Source organism: Oryza brachyantha, chromosome 11 (genome assembly GCF_000231095.2).
Source record: "Oryza brachyantha chromosome 11, ObraRS2, whole genome shotgun sequence".
Classification (NCBI taxonomy): domain Eukaryota; kingdom Viridiplantae; phylum Streptophyta; class Magnoliopsida; order Poales; family Poaceae; genus Oryza; species Oryza brachyantha.
Window position 1 is genome coordinate 14,907,460 of NC_023173.2, and position 19,293 is coordinate 14,926,752.

At 38.6% G+C, this 19,293-nt stretch overlaps 1 protein-coding gene across 1 annotated transcript; it reads left to right on the forward strand.

The window, feature by feature from the left end:
* Positions 1–669: 669 nt before the first annotated feature.
* On the forward strand, positions 670–8,529 carry LOC102714512. The gene is made up of 12 exons (XM_015842428.2): positions 670–2,145; positions 2,266–2,373; positions 2,468–2,647; positions 2,737–2,786; positions 3,882–4,039; positions 5,111–5,226; positions 5,331–5,540; positions 6,221–6,445; positions 6,540–6,669; positions 6,945–7,078; positions 8,270–8,350; positions 8,443–8,529. The coding sequence occupies exons 1-12, from the start codon at positions 670–672 to the stop codon at positions 8,527–8,529; spliced, it is 2,955 nt and encodes a 984-aa protein (XP_015697914.2).
* Positions 8,530–19,293: the final 10,764 nt, after the last annotated feature.

Below are 19,293 nucleotides of genomic sequence, written 5' to 3' on the forward strand. Positions count from 1 at the left end.
ATTCAAAAGATAGTCGAGTCCCGTAAAAACATTTACTTCCTATGTATTTAAATAAACAATGGTGCTCAATTCATTAGCACATGTTTGACCATTCGTTTCGTTAAAAACTTACATAATTATTATTTATTTTCTCTAACTGGATTTATTACTAACTATATTTTAATTATATAATTTATATTTTCGTATATTTGCACAAAATTTTTGATTAATTAAACTTGCATAGAAAAGCAACAACCCTATCTATTTAAATACCGAGGGAGTACCGGGGTACTAACCTTCCTTCAAAAAATATTGCATGGCTAAATAATCACGAACAGTGTATAATCATGAATAATTAAATCTGCTCTTCCGTTTCAACTTGCCACCCGAAGCATGCGTGTGCCAACGAATCGAATCCTGCACAGAATGGGCCCCACTTCCCCCGGGCCAGTATAAATATCCCCATTCCTCAACCTCCTCGACTCGCCAACTATCGTCTCGCCCAATTCCGCATTCCCAACAACCTCGCCGCCGACCGCCGCCGCTTCCACCGAAACCGCCGCCGCAGTCTCCGCCTTCTACACCCACGTCGCTCGCGCTCCCCTCGCTTCCCTACCCCCGACGCCAGCGGCGCCCTTTCGCTAGCATCTCGGCAGGTCGGCATTTCGACGAGCACCTTCTCCGCGCGCGATGGCGCCCCGGCCCCGCCCCCGCGACCCCGCGCCCGCCGCCGTGCGCAAGGAGGTGGAGGAGATCATGAGGTCCCACAAGGAGGGGAAGCACTACAAGGAGGCGATCCTCCGGGCGGGGGAGCTCGCCGCGAAGCACGGGGGCTCCGCGCTCGTGCTCAACCTTGTCGGCGAATTGCAGAAGGCCATGCACAGGGACTCCGCACTCGTCAGCTTCGCCGCGGCGGCGAAGCTCGCCCCCAACTGCATCGACACCGCCGTCTCGCACGCAAGCATGCTCTTCGAGTCCGAGAGATACGTCGAGGCGCAGGTGGAGCTCCTCCGCGCCCTCGCCATCTCCGACCCCGTCGACCCCGCGGAGCACAACGTGGGGTATGGTCTTTGCTCCGACCTGACGTCCGCCGAGAGGTTAAGGGACGCCAGGGCCAGGGCTCGCAACGCCATGGAGAGCTTCACCACCTTCATCTGTGAAGAATTCGTCCCCACGGAGTCCATAAGAGTGCTTGACGCAATCAAGCTCGGCAGGGAAGTCGCTGCGACAGCGTACGATCTAGCGAAGGGTCTCGCCACATCTTTCCAGTTCTCGGGGCGCGCCCAGTTCCTCCGCGCGTACGTCTACCTGAAGCGAGTCCGCGGCTTCGACCCGGCCATTGACAAGAGGCCGTTCCTGCGTCGCACGAGTCGCATGCTACAGGACTCGGTGATTGCATTCCGTCGCTCGCTCGTGATCGCCTTGTTCCACGCGAAGCTCTTGTTCGTCCTGGGTGAATATGCTGATGCTGAACGTGCGTGCCACCGGGCGCTAGCCATCGAGAGTCCTGACGACCCGAAGGAACACGACTTGCCTCCTGGATCTGTCAGTGGAGAAGAGTATGATGACAGAGTATCATGCGTCAAGAACCAGCTTCGTACCTTGATCAAGAAGATCATATTTGTGGGTGCATCTTACTCGCGCCTTCCATCATACGAGAAGGAGGATAGCTTGATGTCAGTGAAGGTCAAACCACTCCTTGAACTCTGTAATGCAACGGATAAGTCGTTAGCAAAGACTATAACTGATGCATTGCGGTTTTTCAAGAAGAACAATTCATGGAGTTTCTGGATTTGCCCTCTGTCGGCACGCTGTGATGGCCGAGAGTTTGTGGACACTCCTTCGCTCTGGAAACACCTGTGCAGCAAGCATCCTGAGAGGCTCTGGGGGAAGCTTGAATCAATTTTGGGTCCAAAACTATGCGAGTCAGAGAGGGATTGTTTTGCTTTGGAATGGATAACTTTTAGTCAGGATCAAGACCAGCATGACATATTCCGTTTAGTAAAGATGGATGGTATGTTCGATTCATTGATTCGTCGAGCATATGTTGGAGCAGAACCAAATTTGGTGGAAATGCGTACAGACAAATGCAGAGAAGGGGCTGAGATCCTTGAGGGGATCAAGAGAAGGTTGGGGGCATTGCCTGCAGATATATCTAGCTCTCAGGTCTGTTAGAAGTTACCATCATATGGTGATATGGCATCATTTAAGTTTGTTCTTTGTGTGTATTTTTGTGCTTATAATCATGTTCACTGGACTGACGATTAACTTGGCTTTCTGTTTCAGTTTGATGACGCTCGTTCTGGAATACAAAATATGTGGCTTAATTTCCTCAAAATTTCTGTTTTGGATTATCGTGAATTCATGTATCCCGTCGTGATATCTATCGTATGGGTGTGTTACATCTGGAACTGTGTTTTCTTTGTTTTTGGTCTAGTTAGCCAGCTGCTTGTTCAAACCACTTGCTCACTGGTAACCATCTTTGCAGGCAAAATTAAAGAAAGGCATGACTGACAATCCAAATATTGTTGGTCATATAAGTGATTCCAAAATTGATTCTATATTTGATGATGCTCCTAGTGCCTATGGATGCAATGTTTCTGAAGGACATGATTCCGATCCCTCCGATGCAAACAAAATGGGTACAACACGCAAACAGAATCTGAAGGTTTATGTAAGTATTTTAGTCAAACTTCAGTGAAATAATTTATATGATATATATCTTAAGTTAGCAGTAAACATTAAAATTCCTTGCAGCCTTTACACTCAAATCGGACACTTAAAGCTGATGGAGATCACCAAGAAAGGTATAAAATGCAGTGTTATTCCTATTTTTATATATGGTTATGTCTACACTATATTCTTTTGCTGAAAAATATTTATTTATATTAGTAAAATTGTTTGTTTCCATATGTTCCAAAGGTGATGTTTTGATAATGTGTGACGATTTGTGGCAAGTTCAGGAAATGTAATATGAATTAACAGTTGTCTGTATTTATCTGTTATCTTTAATTTTGTTTTGTGAAAATATATAAGAGTTAGTTTTAGAAGTAATGATCGTTATTTTAATGAAACTTCTACGTTTTTGGTGTTGTATGGCCACAGTAAAATATCTTAGTGGCCATGACTTTTGAGAACCATTCCATATTATTTGAAATTATTCTGATTTTATATCCGCCTAAGCATATTTAATGTAGGAAAAACCAAATTAAAGTAATATATGAGGACCTAAATCAGGTAAGAAGTAGCTCCCAAAACTGATCAAATACATCAAATAGAGCCATTGGGTTCTACAATAGCTATGTTCTTACTGTTGTGGTCTCTTTTGTTGCTTCTGTAGTGCCTGAGCAGTCCCACAGTGTCTTTTCTAAGTTATGATTTGCCTATAACCATGGTTCAATATCAGTTATCCTGTGAACTTACTTATTCCGGTTAATTAATTTCATAGCCACCGATACCCTGTTCAAAAAACTACAGATGTGACCATTCAAGGCTCAATAGATAACCAGCGTCATTGTCCCATGGGAAATATTAAACTTCTAGCAAACCAAAACTTTGTGCTATGTTGATAAATAATGAATATAACACTTCCAAGTTCCATATATATTTTCCTACTATTGTAAAACTGTAAGTAATTTAATTGCTTCAAAGTGTGGATAAACAGAGAGAAATAGTGAAGGCACTATCTAATGACAGCAGTGCAGTAAGCTTACACCACACTTAGATTCAGTAAGTAGTATTTCCTGACTGGATAGAAGAATGAGGAAAACGTGTGAGTCTAACTACAATTAAAGAAATCAACTATGAGATTAGGTGTGTAGTTATAAGCCTTTTCTTTGATATATACTCTAGGGAAAACGAAATTATTTTGTTGATATCACAATATTTTACTGTGGGTGCAGTGAGCTTTGTTTTGAAGATGGGAATTCTATGGTCAAGCCACCAAATGATACGGAAGGAAAAGAGATGGAGATAGATGAAATAGTGGCAAATGTGGAAAGGAACGAGTTGGAGATAGTTGAAATACTGTCAAAACTCGAACGGAGTCTAGAACTAGAAGGTGACATCTCCCGTGCAACTTCTTTCACTATCACAGGTCACCGTAATTACATTGATAGTCTGAAACACTGGCGCAGCTCAAGAAATATTTCTTCCAAGTTAGTATAATTTGGAAAAACATGACATATGTCTGAAGGTCTATTCTTTTTTTTTTTTAATCGAAGCCGGCTTTGCCGGTGTTATATTAAGGAGGAAGCACCTGTGTACATGAATTTACAAAATGGAAAGACAATGCGCCTACATCATTTGCTTAGGGGGATACTCTCGATATCTTTTGCTCCACACATCTCGCAGAGGTTGATCTCGTCATCTATGTTGCGCACCATTTCTCTCTTATCAAGGTCTCTTCTGGGACTAGTATATGTACTCTGCTGTGCACGACTTAACATGAATGGGTCCACCTTTAGTTATTCTGGAAATGGCACTTTGAACTTCACTATTTTGATGTGTGAACTGAAGTATCTATGTTTTTGCTAACGTGGAATTCAAACTCATCATTAATAACCGATATAAAAGAAAAGTTCTACTACCTCCGTTTTATAATGTAAGATGTTTGACTTTTTTGGTTGCAATATTTGATCATTTGTCTTATTCAAAAATTTAGTACAAATATAAAAAATAATAAGTCGTGTTTAAAGTACTTTTGATAATAAAGTAAGTCACAAGCAAAATAAATGATATTTTCATAATTTTTTTAAAAAAGACAAATGGTCAAACATCGTAGGTAAAAAAGTTAAACATCTTACATTATAAAACGGAGGGACCAGTAGTTATCTGCAGGTGTGTGTAAATACTTATTTGGTAGCATTAACATTTCGGAGTTGCTTTGTTTTCAGGATAACTTTAACATTCCCTATCCAAACGGTAACTATCACATGGTCTAAGCGTTCCTAAAAACAGATAAATCTCCTGTAACCATTTGTTGTATCTGTGATTTCTTGGTAAATGTGAATATAGTAATTTCTTCATAATTACAAAATCTATCCATGTCCTAGCAAAAACAATCTGCCCCATTTTTCAATTATGTTATGCAATGTGGTTGTATCTTCTTATGGAAGATCTCATTATCCAGTTACTTGTGGCCAATCTGCTGAGGAAATGGCAAACACAAACAGCTATAGAAGTGTCGCTGTTGTCAACGAAGAAACCACTGACAAAGACCTGTTTATCTATCAAATAATCATACAGGTAGTAAAAGCTTGCATTTGGTTATTTGTTTGCCATGTGCTTTGGAGTTCATATGTCCTATGCATGAATAGCCGCTGAGTTCTGATTTCCTATGAAATGCGCAGTCGCTGTGGAATTTGAGGCTCTTCAGAGATGGGGTTTTAAGGTCAAAACCAGTATGCATCTTGATTATCAATGTTCACTGCCTCATCGCTGAACTAATGTATGGAATCTTCTTTGCTTGGGGAAAAGATGAACATGATGGAGTGCCAACTTTACTGGCTTCTGTGAAGGACATTGTTTGGAAAATTGCAAATGATGACATGTTTCAAAAGGTATAGTCAATACCATATATTGTCTTCCATTTCATGGCCATTTTGTTCAAGCATTAGTTATTACTCCCTCCATTTCCCTTATATAAAGAGACTTGTGTTTTTCCAGATTCAAACATTATATTTTCCTAATAAAGTCATTGTTCGTGTCACCATGATTTTGCAATTGTTTTCCATATATTATGAAAGAAATTAATAATAACAATTCGATCTGTAGATAATGCTTTCCAAAAAAATGGAGGGTATAATTTTTTAGTTTACAACCAGGACTTAAAATTTTAATTTTTGAAAGAACTATATTTTCAGTGTATGATAGGGAAGCCAAGTCTATATGGAGCTTTACAGTTGTTTTCAGTATGTGAAATTTTTTATATTTCATACTAGGAAACACTCAAGTTCTAAAATTCAGTTATGTGACAATTTTGCATTTTTGAAAGATCAAAGATGGAACTATATTTCTTATCTCTTGTTCCATATGAACGAATTCATATACATTGGGTATCATGTTCTTTTGTCGGCACACTCTGTTAATCACATTTTTGTTGTTTTTTCCTGATTAACATGTAAAGTGTCTTAACTAATTCATCAGAGACTACAAACTTATTTGTTCTGCTTCAGTCTTATTTCATTCCTCATGCATTTTTTCTGCCTTCACAAGGCTAAACCTGGCTAATCAATTTCAGCTCCAAGCTGGAAAAAACTTTGTTCTTGAGGTTGTGGCAACGATTCTTCAAGGATTGCATGTATCAGCAGCGTCTTTGCATTTTGATTTCCACAATGAGATTGAGGGACGTGAAGTAAGTCCTATCCATGTGGAAACGAGTTGCAGATGTGGGAAGTCTTTTGATGAGAAAAAACATACTACAGTTTTCTATAGACTTGATGCCAGTTCACCTCAAAAAACAAAGGTGTGTCTCATCAGATATCCTGTGTAGCTAACTCTACAGTTGAACATATTATGAAATAGTATCCTAGCAAATAGTGATTGCCAACTTTTTGCAGATCAAGTCCTTAGCAGAGCTTCCAGTTCTATATGATGAGCAGTTATGCTTTGAGGACAACTGCCAATATTGTGGAAGTCCAAAGAATGTTGATGTTTCTCCTTTGAACGCACCACATTTCTTTACTATAGGTAAATGTTATGGATTTCAATAGTAAAAATAAATAGCCTAAACAGAAAGCAATCTTCGAGATATGTGTGGGAACCACTTGTTGTGTCTAAAACATATATTGAATCTTGAACGCCAACTTCTTGAGTCCAACAGTACTGAAGCTGCTACACTATTAACTGTGACATGGTTTAGTATTATGCTGGTTAAGAGGCTTTTGTTCCAGTCATATATTTTTGTTTCATAAGTTAACATCAAAATTCTTACTTTCTTTTCTGCTTTTGCCATCATGTTGCAGGTTTAGAGTGGTTCGGTAGCTGCGAAAGTCAGGTTCAGCTATCTGAAGTTCTGGTTTGCTTTGCACATCCCGTTGATATTAAACTTCTCTGCAAGGGTTCTCACTTGTCGGCAAACTATTCTCTGGCCTCAATGGTATGTGCACAGAGAACTTTTTTTTTATGAATAAATTCTTACAAAACTACAGAAGTAATTTTATCCTTGATTGTCATGTTAATGAAATTTGAAAAGGAGGAGCTATTTGGTATCAGTTGATATCCATTGTCAGTTTTGTGTTCTTTGATTGGTATTGTATCTTACTCATTAGAGAAATTTTATAAATGGTCCTTGAGAAAGTATCTCAGGTTACAAATTTTTAATGTAAAATTTTGATACCTTCAGACACCTGATACCTAGAAGTAGTAAAGTTTTACACTAAAAAATATAGTATTATATCAAGATAACTTCTCAAATATGATAAAATTACCCTAATAATATATTTGAGATTGTAGTTATAAGGCGAGGGAGGACACAGGGACATTGCATGTAGTACTTGTCTTAAAAGAGATGGTATTAATTTGAAGCATGGTTTTACTAGAATTAAACGGGCCAAGCTTATAAGGTGTTTACCAGAATAAAACTGGTTAGGCTACCGTAGATAATGGTTTCAAGCTATGCTGCACCATGTTCTGATGTTCATATCTGTGTTGGCCGTATAGTATTTAGGTGAATATTTCTAATAGTCAATGGTCTGTTGGTGAAATTTGTTCTTCCTTAAATCTTACTGATCTCAAGCATTTGGAAAGTTTCAATACTAGAATCTGAGCAGTTGTTAGTCCACGTAGTCAGAAGTGCCAAGAACAGAGAACATCCTTCATGATATCACAATCTTTATATCTCTGTTACTCTATTTTCCTTCATAGCTCAATTTTAAATCTTACCATCAGAAAGAACAATCGGCTGTACATTGAAATACATTGAAATATAACTAAGGTACCAAATTTTTTGTGTCAAATTTATCTCCATATACCAAATTTTACACTAAAAAATGTGTTACCTTCCGGTACTATGGTAAAATTTCCTAATTTTGATATCTATAGATATTACCAAAATTTTATGCTAAAAACTTGGTACCTCAGGGTACCTTCTAAGAATGGTATTTAGTCTAGTCCCTTTTTTCCGTTGAGTTTTAGCTCAGGCCTTCTGTAAGGTTTGTTTGCATTACGGCATGCCTATCAAAGATATCAGGCTTCCATGCACCCAGCTTATTTTGGCTGTTATTAAGTAGAGTAGAATGTACAAGTGCACCCAGCTTATTTATGTGGCTGTTATCCAAAAACTCTGCAGATCTCCTATGCCGATGGGCGCTACGTCTGCTTTGCTCGTCACCATGACAAGTGGCTCATCTGTGATGCCCAAACTGTTGAGGTTAGCTAACTTTTGCATTGCCAGAAGCCAAGTAGTCTTGTCGAGATTCTGATCTTCTCGTGTGATTCTGAGGTGGTTACTCCGTACTACAGGCAGTAGATTCCTGGGAGCAGTTGCTCGAACGCTTCAGGGACTGCAGGCTCCAGCCTGAAGTTCTCTTCTTCGAGATCATCAAGTAGATGTATGGACCTGCCAGGAAGAACCCTGACATAGCATAGCATAGCTTCCTGAGTAAAATTTGGCTTGACGTTACATGTCACCATCTTGATGCAACCGGTTTTGAAACAGAACTTCCTTTGGGATGCCGTCTTCTTTCGGCCATATCATGTAAAAAGGAACGTCCGAGATCCGAGGAGAAACCATTCGCCATCAACCTCTTAGCGAACCATGTAGGTTTCTAATTCTGAAACTCTTCTCGATTAACACACAGCACATCTCTTGAGTCCAACCTGAATTCCACTGCATTTTTGCGTACAGTCAACTCTGTGTTACTACCTACCTGTTATTTGTGCATGGACCACGTACCAATTACCAGATCACGTTTGATATTACCTTGATTCGGAGGAATCGTCCTGTTGTACAAAGCGTCCTAATGCACAAATCTGCTGTTCAAACTCAAAAATTTCGAACGCCACTTTGAAACTTACAAATCGTTTATATGTTAAAGAAAAGAAGTTGATCCTGTAATTGAATGAGATTTTGACCAACTTTATATAATAGGCAGGTGCAATAATAAGAGAAGTGTTGTTGTTAAGCAGGAGAATATGGCCTTAGCCTGCTTGTGTTGTGCTCTGGGCTTCAGGAATATTTGAGCTGTACTTTGCTTTCCTGGGCCAAAAAGCCCAAAAGGTTGTGCATCCAGAAGTTTTTTCGGCCTTGTTTTAGCTTGGGGTCGAAAAAGATAAGGAATAGCATATTTATAAATAAATAATAATTTATAAATAAAATCTGTATACATCAGTTCTTAGCTATTTAAAAGTAAAAGGTTAAAAATAATATGACAAAAAATCTTTAAAATCAACTTTAATAAAGTTAAAAGTTTAAACTTTACAAAAGCGAAAAGAAGAATACGTAAGAATTTGGTTTGGGTAGTAGACGTACATGTCTACATTGCCCACTCATCTGCAGAGTACCAGGAGTGCAAGATCAGCAGATAGATGCCTGTGCTGACTTCCTCTAAAAAAGCAATCGGTTTTGGCAGTTTGTGTGGCTCGGATTAAATTTCTGATTGAAACTTCGAGTGGTTTTCTTTTGGAAAATTAGTGTCAAACGGTAAATTTATAAAAATTTATTTGGAATCTGTAAAAAAAAAACAGTTGAAGATGATTGAAAACTGCGATGGAGCCTAACACCCCATCTTTTCATTTCTACCTATGTTTATAAGCCAAAAAATTGAATTGTCAACCATAAATTTAGAGTTGATTTTGGAGGGGGTTTTTCAACGAATTTTATTTTCAATCTTTGGAATTTTATATTACGGAAATGCTACAGAACAGGCTTCCATCCCAAGGGGACAGCGACAAGATCCCACTACGGCAGCGCCTTTTGCTCCCTGACCATGCACCCACCACGACGCTTCTTCTCCTCGCAGATGACGCCGCCGATGAGGATGCTGCTGCTTCTCTTTCTTCTCATTTGCACGAGCTCTGCCGCCGCTGCGGACGATGCTGCTACTTATTTTTGTTCTCATTTGCACTAGCTGATCTCCTCGTTCTCATACATGCAGTAGAGGCCATACTTGACGTCATTCCTCCGCGGGAAGACATCGGAAGACTTTTAGTAAGGGGCGAACTGCGGCGGCGGCGACTGCCGCGACGACGACGGCGGCAGCAACGGTGACGGCGACGACTACCGTGACGGCAATGGCAACAACTACAGCAACGACAGCGGCGGCGGTGGCCGGGAGCAGCTAGCAGCGGTCGACGATAGCTGCAGCGTCGGCGACGACGACTACAGCGGCTGCGAAGGTGGCGACGACAACGAGGATTCGCTACCGATGATATTATACTGTTCATGATACCACTAGTGCAAGATATGGTACTATTCAGATATCATACATGGTACATGTGAGGTATCATATTACTTGAGAAGATACCATGTTACCTAAGCATGTTACCTTAAAGTATCATACATGATACATGTGAGGTACCATGTTACCTGGATACGATGATACATTTAAGGTACCATGTTACCTAGGAAGTACCATGTTATTTAGATAAGATAACATGACTAGAGCTTATCCCCGTTGCTTACCGATACACCGTACCGTGAAGCCCCTTTATATTACTATATAACAATACATATATAAAATTTTTATTTACAAATTATTTTTCATTTATAAAAATATCGTTCAATCACCCCTAAAATCCGATGGTCCAGTGATGATGTAAACAGTGCCACTAATTCATCCCTACGAGTAATTGTGCACGGTCTATTAGACTCATGGCTTTTTTTTGGAAAAATGTCAAATAACATATCTGTAAATAATAAATAATTTATAAATAAAACATGTTCTTAGAGATTTAAAAGCAAAGGCTAAATAATAAACTATGATAAAAGCCCCCAAAATTTACTCTAAATTTAAGATTAAAGCTATAAATCTTAGCTTATAAACTTAAGCAAAAGCAAAAAGACAAGACCGTATATAATCATCCATTTCAAAGAAGCAAGTGTGGAACCAATGATCCATCACAGTGATGACGATTCATAATAAATGTATGTCCAAGTCTATCTCCTCTCTATCTCTATCTCTCACTATCAATTCCTAATTACTCTCACTCTATCGAAAACGAGTGACATGGATAGGTAAGAATTGACAAGGAAAAGCATTATCCATACGTTGTGGGGACTTCTTCCAACAAGAAAAATGTGGGAACTCACAATTTCAATCCATCCGACATGATCACCAACAAAAAAGATGAGGAGCTCCAACCGCAAGATGACCCCTCTCAACTAAACTGGCCACACCTGAGACGTGGTGCGAAGCGATCGAGATTATTAAGAATGATCCAAGTCGAAATTACTGCATTAAGCTCTGAATTTTTAAGAGATCGAGATTATTAAAAATTGTTCGAGTTGTAATTAAATGGCAACCTAGGGGCTTCACATTAAGCTCTGAATGTTTGTGCTGCTTAATTACTGCATGGGAAGTAAGTTTTTGGAAACTTTTTGTGTTTTTGTGTATGTTCTTTTGTTGATCAAATATATAGGTGAAAGAGGCTAGACGATTCATTTTGTATTAACTATTTGCAGGTATAAATAAATAAATTAACTATCATAAAATTTTAAAATATTTTAAATATTTTTCTTAGAAATTCGCAGAGAATTTCTTTTGCGAAATCATATTATCTTGAATCTCGGGAAACATGTCGTTGTATGGCATTTTCCCCATTGCTCTAGTACAAGCACACCTTCGACTAAGAGAAATTTCGACCTGTAGCACAGATATCAGGCCGGTACAAAAAATAGCATAGAAAACTTCCGCTTTTGACTGGTAGCACAGGTCCTTGATTTTTCTTCTATCCGTAGCATTTCCGTCTCATCTAGAGCTGACGGTGGCAACTCATACCAAATTATCCCTGCTCTGCTTTAACGTATGTCTGCCCATATATCCAATTTTGCCATGCCCCCACCTCTCTAAACAAACCTAGAACAAAGATGGAGAACGAGTGAGAGGCATAACTCGCCGCCGGCGCGAAGAAGTTTCCATTTTCTCTTCCTTCTTCCTCACTGCCGCCGTCGCTTTCCTCGGGAGGATCATCGGACCGCCGCTGGGAGGGGTGCTCATCGTCGGCCACCGCCATGCCACGGCTTCCGCTGCTGCTGCTGCCGTCGGAGGCGGCCGCCACGGTGTGGCCCATGGCGTTCGTTGTCTAGGCGGATGTGCGACACGCAGGACGCCGCCTCGCTCCGCTCGTCCTTCTGCGCTTGGACCGACGGCTCCCCGATGCACTTGTTCACCGTGTTCGATGGCCACAACGGCCCCAATGTACGTCGCCCATCGTTAACCTCCCCCGCTAATCACGCTAATCACACCTCGTTGATGATTTGAAGAAAAAATACAAAGAGAAGAGAGAGATTAGATTGATTGATTGGAAAAATAGTGCAGCTGTGTTGAAGTACCACATTGCTCAGTTAATCCACCTAGCGATGTTCTAGCACCATCCAGCCCAATAAGTCAAGCTTGAATTGAGAGAGGACTAAGGGTAAACTCGTCCTTTTGCGTCTCTACTCACAGCTTGACACACAGGCCACACGGCAACTGTGACGGAAGAGCTATGGATCAAAGAGAAATGAATGGTGTATGCTACCAGTCTAAAACACAAGTTTTATGTGCTATTTTTTTGGTACTGGCCTGATTTCTATGCCAATGATCCAAATTTCTCCTCAACTAATGGTGTGATCAATGCTTTTATTGTTTAGTTTAAGGCTAAATCTCAACTAAAGTTAACACGAATAAACCACAAAAGTACTCCATAATTCAAATGGCCATGGGGTGCTCTTCAATGTATAAAGTTGCCTAGTACCAAAGTTTCTGTCAAATATGGAACAGAAATTGGCTGTTCAAGCTGTTGTTGACAGTGAGTAACCAGCTAATCTAATGATTTTGTTTGTGAAACCAGAAAATGGAAAAGCAAGTTTAATAATAGAGGTAGCTACTATATCTGATACATGAATTTCAATATTATTTTATTTTATTTCTCTCATACTAATCTTTACGTTTTTGTTTTCTTAAAGCTTGGCTAGAAGTCATATCTATCATGGAAGGAGATTCATCCTTGATTTCTCCCCACTTTTCTCCTCCTCTCATCGTCTACATCACAAGAGGAAGCACTGTAGCATCATCAGCACTGTTTGTGTAGTACTGGATGTGTTTTTTTATTCATATTATTCTGACTTTTTTCAGCTTTTGCACATACTCTTTTTAAACTGCTAAATGATATTTTAAAAAGTTCTATTATATTCATTATCTCATATTTTTAAATTAGATTTTTCAACTTTATAATAGTTAATTTTATCGTTTATAACATTAAATAGCTATACACATTAGATAATCTTTCGTATTTCATCTTATCTTATCTCCATAAAAGAATTCTGCAAGTACCTATTAGTTTCAACCCCTACACGATTACCGATATACAGACAAGTCATATATTTAAATTTCCAAAATTAATTGGTTTGTCACATATGCAGGGTCATGACTGATACTTGGTTCAAGATTCTTTTTTTCCTCCTCCGTGCGTTAGCAATTTCCACCACTTCGACCGCGATAGACGCACCATCTCTCCATGATCCACACGCTCTCGGTCAACACGTTCATCTGTAGCCCCGCTAGCTTCGGGCACAATGGCAGTGTCGGGTTAGTCAATTTTGGCCAGAACAACATGGAGGGGGAGGACGCTGGGGTAGGCGGAGGCAGCCGAACGACAGAGGGGACGGAGGATGGGCGTGAGAAAAAAATGATGCACACGGAGAAAGAAACGTGCATAAAAGCCGATTTTTTTACTGGCTGGAGCAATTGAGAACACCAAAAAGATTCTCAAATATAGCTTATTTTTGTTTCAGTATTACGAGTAATATAAAATCGAGAGTAATTATTAGAGACGATTAGATATTACTTTTTAGGCTAATTTTTTAAAAATAAGTTTTGGGGACGTAAATTAGGCACCGTTCGAGATGCCCTTAGAAAAAGAAATACGTTGGATTCGACTTTTTATAACAGAATCTTCTATTTTTTTATTAGGATTCATTTACATGTATATTGGCGATCTCTAATATGTAAGTGAGGCGGGTTGCCTACCCCACATCCGTAGCGTCCGCTAGAGATTTTGTGGTAACCCACATACCCACGTTTTGATCGTTGGGTCATTACTCATTAGCAAATCGTTCTGCCAATCCGCAAACCAACCCATATAGCGGTTAGCGAATCACGCGAACTATATATGCGGAAGACATGGTGTGATCCTAGTCCAAACTGTGCCGCACGCACCACATGCGCATACATACATACATATACATACATACATACATATATATATATATATATATATTAGATCCTACTATCAGGTGTAGCTACTCCCTGCATGTCCATGATGAAAAATATTTCCATAACTATTTTTGCTCCCACCCAATAGAAAGTATAGACACTATTAAATCTCATGTGAATGATACAACTATATGTATAGAGTTTGTACTTTCTGTTGGAAGAAAGAAGAAATATGTATTGAGGTGTTTCTGCACCTTAGACGTGAACAGAGTAGCTATACCTAGTAGTAGGATATAGGATATATATATATATATATATATATATATATATATATATATATATATATATACACACACACATACAATCCAAGAAAAAGTAACAAAAAGTATCTCGAGGTATCAGTACATCGCGGTACCAAATCGTTTCTAATCGTTGGATCTAACAACGCACGTCCTACTCAGCTAGATCCAATGGTACCGGTACCTCAAGGTACTTTTGTTGGACCAGAGCAAATCTCTCTCAATATAGGAAGCCACTATCCTACTGCCAGGTGTAGCTACTCTCTTCACGTCTAAGGTGCAGAAACACCTCCATATATATTTCCGCTCTCTTCCAACAGAAAATATAAACTCTATACATATAGTTGTATCATTCGCATAAGATTTAATATTGTCTATACTTTTTGTTGGGTGAGAGCAGAAACAGTTATGAAAGTGTTTCTCATTATGGACGTGAAGGGAGTAGCTACACCTGATAGTAGGATCTAATTTTCTTATATATATATATATATTATACTTTCTCAAAAAGACTATAAAATTGTTCATATATATAGAGAGAGAGACGAACTAAATCAATGGCCATGTTCTTTGTGTATGTTCTCCGAGCAAGATAGCAATTGATAGCGATAGGAGGCTGGTAGCTGAGAGCAACCGGTTGGACATAATCTTTCCCGTACCATCGTCTCTTGTTAGCATTTGGTTCCTCAGCACTTCTCATCATCTAGCCGGTTGATTTGGGTAAAGCGGGTGTCGATAGGTTAGTGGGCGGGCAAGCCCAGTGGTTTAGCGGCAAACCCACCCCACTCACATCCTTAAGAGCAAGTTTTATGACAGAGTTAGACATCACCTCTAATTTTAGTTCCATATAAAGAATTTATTAATTAAAAGATGACACATACAAATATATCACCTTTGTATCATCTCGCCTCTAGTATACTAATTTTAACCATTCATTAGTCAATCTATACTTTTTGTTCATTCTTTTCTTGGATATTGTAGGGGCTAACCCTTGCATGAGTAGTGACTCATTATCTCTCTAATCTCTTTTCTTCTCTATCTCACTATGTAATCATACATGACATATTCAGATTTATGTTAAAAGGCATATATCACTTGAACTAATAGATACCCTTTCCCCCTCCATTTATAGATAGTACTACCTATGTCGTAGAAAAGGTTATACAAGCGTGTCACAAGAAAATGCATCGTTTTAGATGAACATAATATTTTTTTTCATTTTTATAAGTTTTAATTTAGTTATTACTACTCCAGGTCTCCAGTACATACAAAACATTGACTATAGTAAAACCAAGAAAGTAACGAGTTATAGTCTTAAAGAAGTTTATGTATTTCACAATATTAATTAATTACAAACATAAACCTCTACAAATTAATTACCGCTGGAATTAGTTAAGCGGTAACTTTCACCGCACTTGTTTAAAGACGAATAGAAGCTACTCGATCACCCTCTCCCAGAATATAAAAAATTTTAGAGCCCTAATAGATGAGATTAAATGGAAAATATTATGATTGGCTGAGAAGAAAAATCAGGTGGAAAACAAAGAGAGACTGTAACAGTAGAAATTGTCACTAGTATATTTTGCAACGGTTTTTAATGTTGAAAGTTACTACATTTTAGAATAGTTGGAATAGACGTAGCACAATTTATCTGATCATTATTATCGACTAAAACTAGACCCTTTATCAACATATGGACCGAGAGATATGTACTGAGAGATGCACGTAGTGCTTACATATGAATGTGTGGTGCTGCAGCAGAGAACCGACACCGTTCCTGACTCCACTGAACATCATCGAATTTCTGTAACATTCTACACATGAAATGCTTTGACACGCTAGTTGTCTTCTTTTGACCCTATTTCACACAAAAGCCTGATTACCATTATTTCAACAACAATTAACTAAAGCTAACCTATCTCTTTGTCTCCTTCACCCCTCTGCCTTTTCTTTCAACCATCCGACGGTGCCGGGAGCTACTAGTACAAGCTAGCGCACGTCATGCATTCGTGTGCGCCAGCATCACCTCGGATCGAATCTTTTTGGACACAAAAATTCGGCATCTGCAAAAAGAGGAACACCTCCTGTCCGGCTGTCCCCATCATTTGGCACAATGATCAGACCATTATTGCCATTTGTCCAGGGCCACACACTGACACACATACATGTCTTTAGAGCATGACATGAACACTTTAGTGTCTATTCGTTTCAAAGGAAAAAAACAAAGGATCAAATTTTTACAGATTGAATTTCTTTGAAAACCATTTGGTTTGTAAGAATACATCATAGAAAAATCAAAGGAAATTTTTCCTTCCTACAAGACATAAGACATAGAGACAAAACATAGGAAAATTTCTATCCACTCAACCTCTTGGAAAAGTTCCTATAAATTAGCGTTGTCATACATCCATATTTCTTTTGAATTAAAATTCCTCCGAGTAAACCCTTAAGGGTGGTCAGTTGTCAATGAGACCATATCCTTTGAGAGTGATTATTTCACTTTAAGTCAGTGCTTTTAAGGTCTTGTTTAGTTCCAATTTTTTTTCCAAAAACATTACATCGAATCTTTGGGTACCTAAGTAAAGTATTAAATATAGATTAAATAAAAAATTAATTGCATAGTTATGGAAAAATCTTGAGACAAATCTTTTGAACCTAATTAGTTCATGATTAGACATAAGTGCTAGAGTAACTAATATGTGCTAATGACGGATTAATTAGGCTCAAAAGATTTGTCTCGTGGTTTCTAGGCTAGCCGTGAAATTCGTTTTTTCATTTGTGTCCAAAAACTATTTCCGACATCCGGTCAAACATCTGACGTGACACTTCTCCCAAAAAACTTTTCAATCTAAACAGGGCCTAATTCTCAATTTCAGACCTACTGTCTTGCCTATTCACATGAAAGATGTAGGATTTTACATTAAACATACTCAAATATATAAACTAATATAAAATTTCTACCGCCACTTCCCATGTTCCACTAAGAGCATTTTTCTCATTCTTAAGAAGGTAGCATGAGGTACCACTGTTTTCTATGTAAAATTTAGTATCTTCTAGTATCTAAGATACCGAGAGATACCAAATTTTTATAGAAAACAATGGTACCTCATGATATTTTTTAAGGATGGAAAAAATACTCTTCCGCTAAACTTATGGATGGCGCATGGCTAGGGCAGTGGGGTTAGGCCATCGGGCCTTCCCGGTGAGTGGCAACCTCCTTAAGGTGCTCTTGGTAAATATGCACGTGTAGCCTTTTTCAGCGTGAGGCATCCGGACATGTAGAGCCTACAGAAGATAAAGTTTTCTTCCCTCTCTTCTTCACCTTGGTCGTCTATCCAATCTATCAAGCCCTTACTTTTTTAAATTGTATTCCCGTTTAATATGAGAAAGCACAACAAACATCCCATCGTCTTTCCTACTCCCTCCGTTTCATAATATAAGATGTTTGACTTTTTTTTTGCAATGTTTAACCATTTGTCTTATTCAAAAAATTATGGAAATATCATTTATTTATTTTGTTTGTGACTTACTTTATTATCAAAATAACTTTAAGCATGACTTATTATTTTTTATATTTATACTAAATTTTTGAATAAGACGAATGGTCAAACGTTGCAACAAAAAAAGTCAAACATCTTATATTATGAAACGGGGGTAGTATTTGCTAATTTTGTTTTTATTAAAAATGGTATAATTCTCTATATCTGTGGCCGAAGGAAGTACCCTTTTCTTTCGGAATTTACAGAACTCAACTTATCTTCTCCGAAGTGTTCCTGTGCCAGTTTGCCGTCCAGGTGCATCGACCTGATTTGAATTAGGCGATGCAACTCCGGCGTCTCTTTCGTGCACGACACAAAACAGGGCGGACGGGGGCAAAAAATAAAATAAAATAAAACAACCGGTGATGGGTGACAGATACCTGTACCACGATCGATCGAACTAAAGCAAGAAATTAAACAAAACGGCGTCGTCACTATGCATAGATCATATCATATATCGAACACGAAGATTAATTACCTCTCGTGCATTGATCGATAAGATCTAGCAATTTGTTTGTTGCCAGCGGCTAGCTAGCTACCCTTTGGATTTAAGTGTGTGTGTAAGTCTGAGTTGATTTTAATTAAGGTGTTCGTGTGAAATGCGTGTGTAGTTTCTTATGTAGTTAGGCATGGATGCATGCATGTTCATGTTTTGCGATTGGCGGCGATGATAGATGATGGTAATTAGAGAGGGAAAGATATGGAGAGATGGTACGGAGTCAACCAGCCGTGCATCCTAGCTACGTACTCGTCTCCGAAATAAGTTTATTTTTAAGTTTTTAATACCGTTTGACTATTTATCTTATTTAAAAAATCATGATTAAAATTTATATTATTATTAGAGGATAAAATATAAATAGTAATTTACACATTACTAATATTTTTGAGTTTTTCTATACATTTTTTAAATAAGACGAATGGTGAACCGTTGAACATATAAAAATAAAGTCATCTCCACACAGAGGCAGCATTTGATAGGAGATGTTGTGTGTATTGCAAAGCCTATTAATTAGCGTATATATCATCATCACTTAAAAAGCACACAATCAGTGATGGATCATCGTTACCTTTCTGACAGTGGCGCCAGAGACTGATCAACGCTAACCACATGATTACTTGTTA

Coding starts and splice junctions, on each gene's coding strand:
- LOC102714512 (XM_015842428.2), top strand. CDS start 670: ATGGCGCCCCGGCCCCGCCCCCGCGACCCCGCGCCCGCCGCCGTGCGC. Junction 6,670..6,944: donor ACCACATTTCTTTACTATAG/GTAAATGTTATG, acceptor ATCATGTTGCAG/GTTTAGAGTGGTTCGGTAGC. Junction 7,079..8,269: donor ACTATTCTCTGGCCTCAATG/GTATGTGCACAG, acceptor AAAACTCTGCAG/ATCTCCTATGCCGATGGGCG.